The sequence below is a fragment of the Stegastes partitus genome, unplaced genomic scaffold (assembly GCF_000690725.1).
Source record: "Stegastes partitus isolate 25-593 unplaced genomic scaffold, Stegastes_partitus-1.0.2 Scaffold2110, whole genome shotgun sequence".
NCBI classification, from domain to species: domain Eukaryota; kingdom Metazoa; phylum Chordata; class Actinopteri; family Pomacentridae; genus Stegastes; species Stegastes partitus.
The window spans coordinates 1-12,768 of NW_007579841.1; the positions used below are offsets into that span (position 1 = coordinate 1).

At 41.1% G+C, this 12,768-nt stretch overlaps 2 protein-coding genes across 2 annotated transcripts; one reads left to right on the forward strand and one right to left on the reverse strand.

Annotated features, from left to right (window-relative positions):
* The first annotated feature begins 468 nt into the window (after positions 1–468).
* rfxap (regulatory factor X-associated protein) lies at positions 469–3,456 on the forward strand. Its single transcript, XM_008303988.1, has 3 exons — positions 469–1,165; positions 2,020–2,130; positions 2,489–3,456. The coding sequence occupies exons 1-3, from the start codon at positions 737–739 to the stop codon at positions 2,591–2,593; spliced, it is 645 nt and encodes a 214-aa protein (XP_008302210.1). The 5' UTR covers positions 469–736; the 3' UTR covers positions 2,594–3,456.
* A 106-nt stretch (positions 3,457–3,562) lies between these two features.
* smad9 (SMAD family member 9) lies at positions 3,563–10,126 on the reverse strand. The gene is made up of 8 exons (XM_008303989.1): positions 10,012–10,126; positions 7,761–8,325; positions 6,615–6,830; positions 6,103–6,366; positions 5,783–5,893; positions 5,415–5,636; positions 4,468–4,724; positions 3,563–4,168 (listed from the first exon to the last, which is right to left on the reverse strand). The coding sequence occupies exons 2-8, from the start codon at positions 7,954–7,956 to the stop codon at positions 4,025–4,027; spliced, it is 1,410 nt and encodes a 469-aa protein (XP_008302211.1). The 5' UTR covers positions 7,957–8,325; positions 10,012–10,126; the 3' UTR covers positions 3,563–4,024.
* Positions 10,127–12,768: the final 2,642 nt, after the last annotated feature.

Below are 12,768 nucleotides of genomic sequence, written 5' to 3' on the forward strand. Positions count from 1 at the left end.
AACTCCACGCAGAAAGATCCCGGTGACCCCACCGCGACGTGAAAAGGCGAACTTCTTGCTGTGAGGCAACAGTGCTAACCACTGCTCCACTTTGCAGGCCCAAACAAGGTTGATGGAACCCGTAAACTAATATTTTGTTGAACAACCCTTTGAAGCAATCACTGCTTGTTTTCTGTGACTCTCAATCAGATTTTTTATTTTTTTTTTAAATAATAATTAAATAATTATTTTCAACCACAATTCAAAAGCAATGTCCTATTTCACTAAATTATAATTTATCAAATTTTAATTTATTATTGCTTTTTTTCTGTTTCTTGTTTTGCCCTTTCTTCAATGGAAGAGTATGAATACATTTGAAGTCAACTGTATCTAAGGCAGCAGTCAAATATCCTGCATGTGCTACCTGTGACCACCAGAGGTCGCTTTAACACAGTGAGTGAACGCAGCGAAGAAGAAGAAGCTCCTTGTTATTGAAATGCAGTGTGAGCAGAGACAAGCTAAACCAATGGAAGTATCCCGGTAGCCTGCTGTAAATCTTCACATTTATTACCAACTCATGATTTATTTATGACACACCGCCTTCAGAAAGAAGCTTAACTACCAATAAAGGAAACCGGGTGGGAAAAATGTCAGAGAGCAGCTAGCTTAGCTCGCTAACGTGACTGCAAAGGGATGGTAGTTAGCTAGCTTGCTAGCTGGCTAGCTGCGGCTACTACTTGGTTTGAGCACCGCAATCATGAGCGAAGAAGACAATTCAGCATCAGCAAATAAAGACAAAGACTCGACTCTCCTGCTAACTAAAGACGGACAGAGGTACTACGTGAGTAAAGGCGGAGTTGTCGACAGCAGAAATGTGATAACGCCGCACGAACCGGAGAACAACGTCTCCTCCTACGAAATGGACGATCCGGACGAGGAGAGCGACGTGCTGGACACTTCGGATCCCAGAGACAGCGCCGCCAGCCCGGAGGAGCTCAACGACGAGGAGACGTCTGAGGGAGACAACGCCCCCAAACAGTGCACCTACGAGGGATGCACGGAGACCACGACGCAGGTGGCCAAGCAGAGGAAGCCGTGGATGTGCAAAAAACACCGCAACAAGATGTATAAGGACAAGTACAAGAAGAAGAAGAGCGATCAGGCCATGTCCAGTGGAAAACTTGACGTAAGATGAAGCTTTATAAATACTCACATAAAGCCAGAGTCATTGATTTTAATCTATAATGATGGGATGGAAGATGTTACTTTCAAACATTTAAGCGTTTGTAGATCACCTGAGAAGAAAGGAATTTGATAGATCAAGCACATTTATTTATATATAACATTATTATACGAAGGTTAGTCAAAGTGCTTTAAAGTCATATGTGAAGAATTAAAAACGTGTAAAAGTTAATATACAAAATACAGTAGATAAAGTTTTAATTTAACAACTTAACAGTACAAGCAGGTTGAATAAAGTGCATAAAAACTTTATAGCATGATTAAAACTGACTAGAACAGCAGAAACAAATAAGAAAAATTAAAATGTGTACGAGAGAAAATGTCCAATAAAATGCATATATATGCAATTACGTGAATTAAAGTGCAGAATGAAAGTAAAAGCATTGTAGACTAGACTTTATAAAATGAAACTGATTTAATAAAAAAAGTAGTGGCTAAAATAACTGCCTGTACCTTAAACTGGTTCCAGCAGTGGGCAGCAAAATGACTAAATGCTGATTCATCTTGTCTGGTCTGAAATACATTTAAAATAAGTAGAAAATAACAGCAGACACATCCATTTACGGGGTTCATAAAAGAAGGATATATATTTACCATATATTTTACTGTATATTTGGGGGCGGGGCGATTGGTATTTACCCCTAAAAGAATGCATGGTTACACCCTCGCTACCAGGGATGAACTCATCTGTTCTCCGGCCCTGTTTTTCCAGACTTTACTGAGCCACAGTACAAACAGAACTTCCACACTTAATTGCCTGTTTTTGTCTGTTTCTTTTTTTTTTTTTGTGGTAACCAGGAAAACTCTGAGGAACGGCCAGTGTCTGTGAACAAACAGCGTCTGGGTGCCATGGGAGACCGTCCTGCCAGACCGTCTCTGATAGAGCAGGTCCTCAACCAGAAAAGACTGGTAAGACATACAGCTGCTCAGGGTCACTGATGTGTGTATACAAGCAGAATTTGTGATATCGCAAATATTATGTAAGGCAAGAATTTTTAACGAGCTGAATGAATATTTCATGGAAAAGCCACAAGAGATGCAGTTTATTATTAAAAGCAGAGTTATTTTAAAAGGCTCGCTTTGCACAGCAGCACAGTGGTAAATTATCTAAGTTACCAGGATTGACAGCTATTGTCTCTTGTGCCCTTCCACCGAGAATCTAATGGAGACATTCTGGCATAATTTAAGGCACAATAAAAGAAATAGGTGGATCCACACGACTATTTCTCGTATTTTGACTTGAAATGTGAACGTCTGTGTCATTCAGTCACTGCTCAGGAGTCCAGAGGTGATCAGCTTCCTGCAGCAGCAGCAGCAGCTTCTGGCCACGCAGAGCCGCAGCCAATCACAGCAGCAGTTCCAGGGCTGCTGACACTGGCGGGACGACCTTTGACATCCGTATTTGTAATGCAAAGAGAGCGCTGAAGAAACGCACAGTCTGGCGCCCGATGCACGAATGGATAATAAGCGCATACTGTAAGCATGAATTTCTCCAGTTGGAGAGCCGTGAACGCAAAAGAAGAATAATGTCATCAAATAGGCGTCATGAGACTGATGGACTAAACTGAGTTAGCGTATATAAATCCATCTAAAAGTGTGATTGTTTTTTTTTTTTTTAAAGTAGCACGCGAACCATGTAATTACACCATGAGTGGTGCTGTTTGGGGAGTATATTTTTCTAAATACAAGCCAACATTTCTTTTCACCTATCGTAAATGTACATTTCAGTTGTGGAGCCCTGTTCTTTATGTTAGTTATCTATCCTCATGTGGCGATAATAACGAAGGCCTTGGTTCAGAATTGTCCAGTCAAAGTTGTCTGATTTAGTTTTAACCCAAATAACTCTGAGCTCAGTTTGATCAGATCTTCACCATTGCTGAAAAAAAAACATGAATTTCTGTGTGTTTGAGTGTCTCTTATAGGCTACTTTTAAAGCCGTTACCCCTTCATGAATTACTGAACTTTGTTAGTAATGTTTTCTCTTTAAGTGTTGTTACATGTGACAATCAACTTTGTAATGCATGTCTTTTCAGCTAAGTGGAGCTTTTAGGACTTGTTTTCCCCCCACATGGTTTTGTATATCTGTTGCACAAACAGTAAATCATGACTGAAAACATAAAACGCAACACAAATGAAATTTTGTTTCATTGCTCATGCCAGCTCTGTTTACTTTGTATTTAAGTTTAAGCGCGTGTCCCCTACTGTGAATATGAGATTAAAAATATAAGGCTACCATTTTGGGATTTCTCAGATTGTGTCTTTATATTGTACTGTAAGCTTTATGCCTTGATGAGAGAAAAAACTAAATATATTGAAATTAGAAGCTTGGAATGAAAACTGATTCATAAAGAAAAAAAAACAACTTTAATGTAACAAGTAAAAAGCAGACAGTACACAAAGCCAAACATTGGTCAACACATGGAAATATGGTACATAATGCCTTAATAATATTTATAACACATAACATTTCTTTTAAGTACCTACAAATATATCCCATTTTTCTTGTTTTGTGCAGTTAACATGTCCCGTTGGAAACAGAGAGGAGGATAAATGCTTTACCATACTGAAAATAAGGACTTTTTTTTTAAACTACATGAGCTGTAAATTAAGCTAAATGAAATTCAGTCATGGGAGTAACAAAACTGTAATACATACGGTTGTAATTTTGCATCAGATGTCAAGAGAGGGACCCTAGGACAGAAAATTTGGATATAGCAAAACGTACAGAATCTACGACTACCTGTGTAAAGGACCGAGAACACACACTTTAAAAAAAAAATCAAAAAGTGTGTGTGTGATGATGTTAGGACACTGAAGAAATAGGGTTGTGTGGGGATCCCATCTGTGTGAGGACTTTGTCCAGCCACTGCAGGGGCCCGTGCAGGTGCACTTCAATCCAGCAGGGGGTGCTGGTGACGTCTTGACGGTGGTATTCAGCACCCCAGCCCTGAGGAATGGACACGACCATAAATCTCAGCTGGGTATGTTGGCAGCTCGGTTAAGCATTAAAAGTAATGGTTGCTAAATGAACAAGTGTAATCCCACCTTGTATATAGTGGGATTTGACATGCTCGACAGCACATTAAGATTTACATAACAGCATATTAGGTTACACTGAGAAACCCCGAGTGGATATAAACCCTTCTCTTTAAGCTATGTGGGGTTTTAAGAAGGAATGGATGATCACCGTCTGCCTTTCTGTCACTATTATCCCCGGATGTTTGGTTTTAGAAGGAAGCGCCGTACCTTGACGAAGCTCATGCGGATGGTGCACATCTTAGTGAGCTCGTAGACGACCTCGAAGCCGTGGTTGACGGACTGGGCCAGAAGCTGAGCAAACAGCTGGTTGTTAAAGATCTTGAGGCTGCAACCGCTGGGGATTTTACACACGGTGGTGGCGTGGAAGCCGTGCTGGAAATTGCAGTTACGGCTCTGGACGAAGATGCTGCTGTCACTCAGGCACTCCGCGTACACCTCGCCGCCCACATAGTACAGGTGTAGGCCTGGGAATGAGGAAAAAGAAATACTCTTATCTGATGAAAGCTACTGAATGAATCAACGTCAGTGTTGAGAAAACAAGCCTCGTGTGTTTACTGTGGTGCAAATGCAAACCTTAAACTATCTGAGAAAAGATGTATAGCAAACATATAATCAATGACATAGCCCACATAATTCAATAAGTGCATTGTAAACAAATGGAAAATGCAGAGTTTTTCTCATATTTTGCCACAGGGAAACCACAAGGGCTTCTCTGCTTGTAAATAAGGAATGTTTGAGTGGTGTCTGTGAATTGGGGACCAGCTACCCTCAACTCTTTGTGTTCCCCCCATCATTCAAAACCACACACATCCTTACAGCGCATAGCTTATTGTAAACCCGAAAAAACGCTTGATGTCCGTCCAACAACAGTAAGCTTTGTAAACCCTCACCAGGAGAAAAAAAACATCATTTTAGTTTGAAAGATTCATCACAATGAGACGCACTGAACCTGATTAGATGCGGTTGGTTTCAGAGGCGAACACACACACACACACACACACACACACGCTCTGGCTATCGACCGAAACAAGTTTGTGATTGTATTCCTTTACTTACTGATGCATGTTGGGTACAGCCTGCATAAAATCCATGAAAAAATTATGCAAAAGCACATGTTGGGACACAAAAATACTGCAAGAGTTTGCCCAGCCTACCTTTGCCTATGTGTCTGCGTGTGTGCTCGATGGTGGAGTTGCGGTTGACGTTGGAAAGCAGGCCGAGGCAGAAGCGGTTCTTGTTGTTGGATGGATCTGTGAAGCCGTCGACCAGGACGCTGCGGGACGAGGCGTGGAAAGTCTCCCCCACCCGGTTGTTGAGCTCATAGTAAGCTATGGAGCACCAGTACTCGGGTTCCTCGTAACAAACAGGCCTTAAATCTAAAGAGGATCGCAACAAAGGGTCGACTTAAGAGATACAAATCCAACTTAAACCTCATTCTGATAATAACAAATCTACTTGTGCCTCCTTTGATGAAGAAATGTTAAATAACTGTATATCTCAGTGTTGTGTGAGGTTAGGTTACCTCTGTGTGGAGCGGAAAATGTGAGTTTTGTGGTTTCTGTGGAGTTGCTGGGCTTCACATCCTCCTGACTGTTTGTCTCCATCATGCTGTACGGAGGTGGAGGAGTCTCAGCTGGAAAAACATGTCAGAAATCACACAAGAGAATGAATGGAAAAAAAAAAAAAACCTAATTCACGCGCTCTCATCAGAAACCATGAGGTCACGCTTAAAGCTGAGATCTGCTACAGCCATTGCGAACCTGCTCGCTCGTATGCGTTTTAAAAAATTCCACAGTAAACGGTGACACTTAAAGTATCAGCTTGCATGTTTTTGATTCCCACCTGTGATGTGATACGGACTACCGGGTTCTGCTGAGCTGTTGGGGGAGTTGGGGTAACTCTGCGAGGTAGGAGACTGGGCGAGGGATGAAGAAGAAGGGGAGGAGGAGGAGAAGGAGGAGCAGGGCAGCGGGGGGAAGGAGTCCGGGTAGGTGGCGTTCTGGGGCATCAGGGGCTCGTTGTGCAGGGAGGCGTTCCTGAACTTGGCCAGTAAACTGTGCTGAGGGTTGAACTCGCTGTGGCGTGGGACCAGGACGGGTGGCAGCACTGAGGAGACGAGAGAAAAGGAAAAAAAAACAAAGAGGTAGAGACAAAGAGAGACCCAGAGCGAGAGCCAGATGCTGCTATAAAAGATCACATTACTGCAAATGCTTTTGGCTGGGGAGCATTATTAGATCAGATGCCCTGTATCTATTTAAGAATTCACAAAAGCTTTACTGTTATGATTCTAAAATTCAATAACGGTTTTATTTCTACAGCAAATTTAGCATGTGTTCTCTCTCTAATGTGTGCACCTGGAGTCTCCACGCGTCGGTAGTGGTAAGGGTTGACACAGATGTCCTTCTGCTTGGAGCCGAAGGGGAACTCGCAGCACTCGAGGGCTTTCAGCTCGTGATGAGACTGCAGGTCGGGCCAGCGCCACACCCGGCAGTAGATGACGTGGGGAAGACCCTTCCTGTGGGACACCTGCAACCTGCCGTCCAGCGACCGGGGAATCGTCACGCACTTACCTCAAGGGAAAAAATGAAACAACACAGTCCTTAGTACAGATTTATAAAACTGGAGCTTTAACCTGGTTCAGGACTTTTATGTTGCCATACGTAGAAGGTCTTTCAGGGTCCATTGGACCCCAAGAAAGAATATGTGCAAAATATTTGTTGGTATTCATTATAGACTTTTACACTATGTTAAATTTTCTGATAAGTTGGAGTATTTTTGGTTCCAAATGCATGACAAATGTCCCTATTATATTTTTAAAAAACCTTCAAAAATAAAAAACTATACTTGTCACCTAAACCAAATGGCCTGGGGTCCAAAAGACCCCCAAAGTCCTGAATAGGGTTCATCATGAGAAGCTGTTTTATGGTGCTATGTCTTGTATTTCCTGTAATACAGTTACGACCACTCATGCACTTTTAATGAAAGTCTACATGGAATCAGCTGAAGTGTTTAAATCAGGGGTCTCCAACCCCGGTCCTCGAGGGCCGCAATCCTGCAAGTTTTAGATGTTTCCTTCTTCCAACACACCTGATTCAAATGATCAGCTAATCATCAAGCTCTGCAGAAGCCGGATAACGATCCTGATCATTTGAATCAGGTGTGAATTTCAGGTTTTAAGTACTTTCCCCCTTATATTGTTAGAGCAGGAGTTTTTAGGACTTGTGCAAGAAAACTGACAAGTGACATCTTCTTCACTGACTCAGTTTGTGGTTTTCAACATTTATACCTTATAACCTCTAAAAATAAATCACTTGTGACCCCTCATCACATGTTGCATATGAAAAGAGTTAATAGCATCACATTTCTTTACAAGAAACAGAGCACTGCATTATTTTTTTGTATGTTATTTTTCATCCTGTAAATCATCTAAAGTCAGGCATTATGTTGTCACTCTTTGCATTGTGAGCCACTAGACTAAACTTGTACACTGTGATACTCACTGGGCTGCCCCGGGCAGCTGAGGGCTCTCTCCAGCTCTTCCATCGCCCCTTTCTTCTTCTTTAGTTTCTTCACCAGAGAATCTACAGCCTTTTCCGCCCACTTCTCCTCCTCGTCTCCTTGTTTCCAGCCGAGCAGACGCTTCACTGCCGGGCTGGTGAAGGAGAAGAGGGACGTAATGGAGGTAGAGGAGTTCATTATGGGATGGGTAAATGGGTGGCAAGATGAGCTGATGGCGGCTGTTAAAGGGATAAAAGTTCCCTTGAGGACAGGAGTAAGGAGGCAGCAAATAATGAGTAGCCAGGACACAAAGACGGGTAAGGATAAAAGAGGTAGCGTGATGAGTCTGTGTAAACAGAGGCTGTTTTTTTTTCTTTTTCTTTTTTGTATTCCGCTTTTACTTCCGAGCAACTCTGGTGGAGGAGATGGACTCCTGCCAGCGCAGCGCAAACTCTAAATCCCCTCTCTGAGTTGGCACAGAAGGGATCCGGCAGCTCTGGATCCGAAGCCTCCTGCAGGGAAGGTTATTCCTCACACAGCCAGAAATCCAGGTCAAGTTTCAATCATCTGGCAAGAGAAGTGAGACATTGTATTAACTGACAATTCAGCCAAAACAGATGCATTGTTGGAGAGAAGCTGGGAGGTTAGGGGGGAGAAAAAAAAGCAGACTTTGGGGTTTTATTTTGTAAGGAGAACGAAGCCAGAGTCGCTGAGGTGATAAGCCGGCCTGGCTGGCCAGAGTGAAATCAAACACTGGACAGCACTTCACCAAAATCTACTCATATTTAATGAACTGGTCTTTAGAGGTGGATTTCCATGATAAGGAGGTTGTATCAGCAGGACACATGCTTGAACAGCAATGTTATTATTCTCCATGGAGAAAATGAAACAAAACTGTTTGAAAAAAAAAAAAAGAGCAAGTCAAGATGGCCAAGCTCATTTCTAGATTCACCAACAATGAGGAATGTCCTTTCTGGCCTCTGTTTCTATGATCATGCCACTGACGCCCAGGAGCCATACTGTCTGGCCAGAACACATCACAGGACAGGAGGGGGAGAGAGAGGGAGGGAGGGAGAGAGGGAGACAGACAGAGAGAGAGAGCTCTGCCTGTGTTTGTGTCTCTCTGTCTACTGAAATAGGATTGAAAATTACAAATGAAAACAGAAAAGTGTATATTTTATCATTTAGGTTGATTCCAAGTGACATAACAGAATCTTTTGGTGTGCATCACTCCAGCAGCATCTAATGCAAGAAAAGTGTGTCTGAGATGTTTTTTATGATCTTCTTTCAGTCTTTACAGCATCCTGTCTGACACGTTCTGTACTATTACTGTAAATCACTCTTGCATGCCGGATTGCAGGCTTCTGTTTATTTATGTGCATCTGATGAGGACAAAAAAAATGTAAAAATAAAAACAGTCTTGGCAGATTTAAGAGTTCACAAAGGTGACTTGGAACCACAACCTTTAGTAAATACATCCAAAAACACAGAAAAGAACCACACTGGGGTTTTCTTCCTCAATTTGTGGCTTCTCAGTGAGATGCATCTGAGAATAAACACAGGTAATAAGTATTGTGAATCAGCATACCTACATCCTGCTCTCTGGCTTGTTGGCAGGAGTGTGAGCAGCGCTGGTTTTTTCCCCCGCAGACAGCTGAGGTTTACAATGACAGCGAAAGAAAGCGCACAAGCTCAATGCGGCATCAGTCCTCTGCTGCTGCTGCTGCTGCTTTATGGAGGCTGGCGTCACTCAGTCTGCAGCCTCAGATAGGCTAATTACCTTATGCTTTATCACCAGGACACCCCTTCCCAAAAAAGTAAACACGCCAGCTTCCTTTCACTACTACTACTACACGGTGCTCCAAAATCCGGGTTCTGCCCTGTTAAGGCTCCAGACGCACACCTTGACGGTAAATATGTGATCAGGAGCCAAAAAATAAAAAAATAAAAAAATCCCACTTCTTCTTATCTAAGTTTGTTTAAGAGTCAAGACTAAACTTCCACTCAAGCATGCAACAAAAAGCCACGACTGTTTTAGAGTATTCTTCAACTCAAACTAATTGACTCAGATTTATTTACTAAGTCTATAATAATTTGATGCCCAAAAAGTTACCCAATTGGTCAGATTGAACGCAGGCTGCAATAACAACATTGGATCTTTAACAAGGCTACAAATAAACAACAACACGTGACATCTCAAATAAATGAGCAGTTTATGGAAAATAAACAAAAAAAAAGGGTTTGTTTTCTCACCTCTGCCGTGATAACAAGTGCAGCGCCGACAGCCGTGTGAGTGTGGAGGCTTCCCTGTCTCCAGCGGGTCAATCAGGCCAGCTCACCGAGGCTGCGAAGGTGTGTGTCTGTTTGTGTGTGCATGTGTGTGTGTGCATGTGTGTGTGTGTGTGTGTGTGTGTGTGTGGCTTGTGTCTGCGAGCGTGTGTGTTGACGTTGAAGGATCAAGGCGGACTCGACGAAACAAACGCATCCATCTGGTTGTTTCAAAATAAAAGTCGAGCGTTTGAGCATTTAGGCTATATTGGCAGGTGACTATCAGGTTTAGCATCATAAAGAAGGTATTTCACTAAAAAAAAAAAATCATGATAAATGTTGGGCTGCAAGGTGGCTCAGTGGTTAGCATCGTTGCCTCGCAGCAAGAAGGTCGCTGGTTCGTGTCCCGGTGAGAACACCGGGACCTTTCTGCGTGGAGTTTGCCTGTTCTCCCCGTGCAGCGTGGGTTCTCTCCAGGTTCTCTGGCTTCCTCCCACAAGGTTCAAAAACATGTTGAGGTTAACTGATGATTCTAAATTGTCCGTAGGTGTGAATGTGAGTGTGCTTGGTTGTCTGTCTCTAAGTGTAGCCCTGTGATAGACTGGTGACCTGTCCTGGGATAGACTCCAGCCTCCCGTGGCCCTAGTGAAGATTATTTGTATTTTTATGTATTTTTCCTTTATTTAACCAGGTGGGTTAATTGAGAACAGATTCTCATTTACAATAACAACCTGGATTAAGCGGTGTACAGATAATGGATGGATGATAAATTTTCCAATGTATACTTTTCACATTTTCACTTTTTATTTGTATTTTTGTTATTCTTAATTCAACCTTTATAGGGGTAATATGTGATTATAGGCAATATTACTTTAGCACACAAACTGTGAAATATATTTTAAAATAGATTATCAGCTTTTACACAAGATTATTAAGTTGCTGTAAAGTATAATTTACTATACAATATACCATGACATTTTGCACATTTCAAGGTAAATAATTAGCACATTCCTCTACAACCTGTAAAGCTGTCTCAATTAAATAACATCATAACATTTTTCCTACTAGACTTTATACTTTGGAGTAGCTTTTTGTTGTTACATCTGACTTTCTTTGACTTGTAACACTAAAAAGCTTTTATTCTCCTTTGAACTTTCTACCGGTCACTGTCTATGCACCACAAGTAAAGGAAAACCTCAAATTCCTCATATGTGAAAACTTCCTTGGTAATAAATCGAATTCTGATTCTGTAAAAATGTAAAACAAGCAAAAGCACACTCTATAATCATTTTATAAATGTATGCCTACTTTGAAAAAAATCTAAAAAAAACAAAACAAAAAACAAACAAACAAAAAAACAAGAACAACAAAAAAAACCCAGAAAATTTTAAACTAAAAAGTTATATTTGGAAGTGCTGTCAATTTAGACTTTTTTCTGTCTTGCATCAGAAAATGTTGGTGAAAAGAAAAAGAAAAGAAGAAGTTATTTTTCAAGCTTTAAACCTATTAAATTATCTACTGATTCAAACAGTGTAATGTTACAGAGCACAGTGGAGAACGTAGGCCTAAATAAAAACATGGGCAGTTAATTTCACAGTTAATTCATATGTCATACCTCCACCTTTACTGATACAACATATTTGATAGAAGATTGTTAAAAGCTGACCTAACAAGTTTAAACACTGAGGTTAAGGACATTGTGGCTGATGGGACTTTACCTGAGTGACTTAAATAATGCAGGTAAAACCCTACAAAATGATATAAAACACAAATTCACCTGTTTAATAAATATTAAGATTGATAGATGCTGTATTCATCCCCATGAGGAAATTTAAGGTATCAAAGAGGTCGCAAATGATACATTTATCAAATCAAATCAAGTTTATTGTCATTTTTGCTGTACATACACAGTTGTACAGGCAAGATGAGAGAGAATTTCTTCAGGATAATTTAATTAGTACGTTTTGCGGAATGCACATCTGGGATAGGCAAGACGCTAAACGTTCACTCTCGCTGTCTCCTGAAGGGGCGTCCATGTGCCGCCATGATTTAGGCTAAAATAAGATAACTGTGCAAAAAAAAAAAATCATACTGCTCAAAGAAATAAGGAACAAAAATGTCTGGTATTTACAATAAAGTTGTAAAATTGCTTGTACAGTGCTGCCCACTTATTGCCATAACGCTTTATAAAATATTCCGTTTATAATCAGAAAATATCGAAGTCCCCAATCATTTCCTATATAACCTATAGTAAAACAGCCCATTTATTGTCATAGAATAAAGTCACAATCCTGGTTTTGTCACAACAAAATTCCCGGAAATTGATTCCAGAAATAACTTTTGCCCGTTTAAAGTCATGGTTGGCCGATCGTTACGGCTCACTGGCCAAGTGTCGGTCATGCGTGGCAGATTATCACACCCAGGTCAGCCGTGGAAAACAATGTGTTTGTTTGTTTGTCACTTACCTGCTCACTTGAGATCTGCTTTACTGACTTATTCCCAAACTGTCTGTCCGTCTTGAAGCCTGCTTATTGGAATATCCTGGATAGAGTCAGAATATCATCCTGGACCGAGGGTATGATAATAAACGGTCAGCACTGTATTTACAAAAAAAAAGAAAGAGAGAGAGAGACAGAAAAGATTATTTAAGTTTTGCTGCAGTTTAATGCTAAGATCTGACAGTAATATTAAGAACATTATATAGGATTAACTACAAGCAAGCATTATTTGTGACAGTACAGA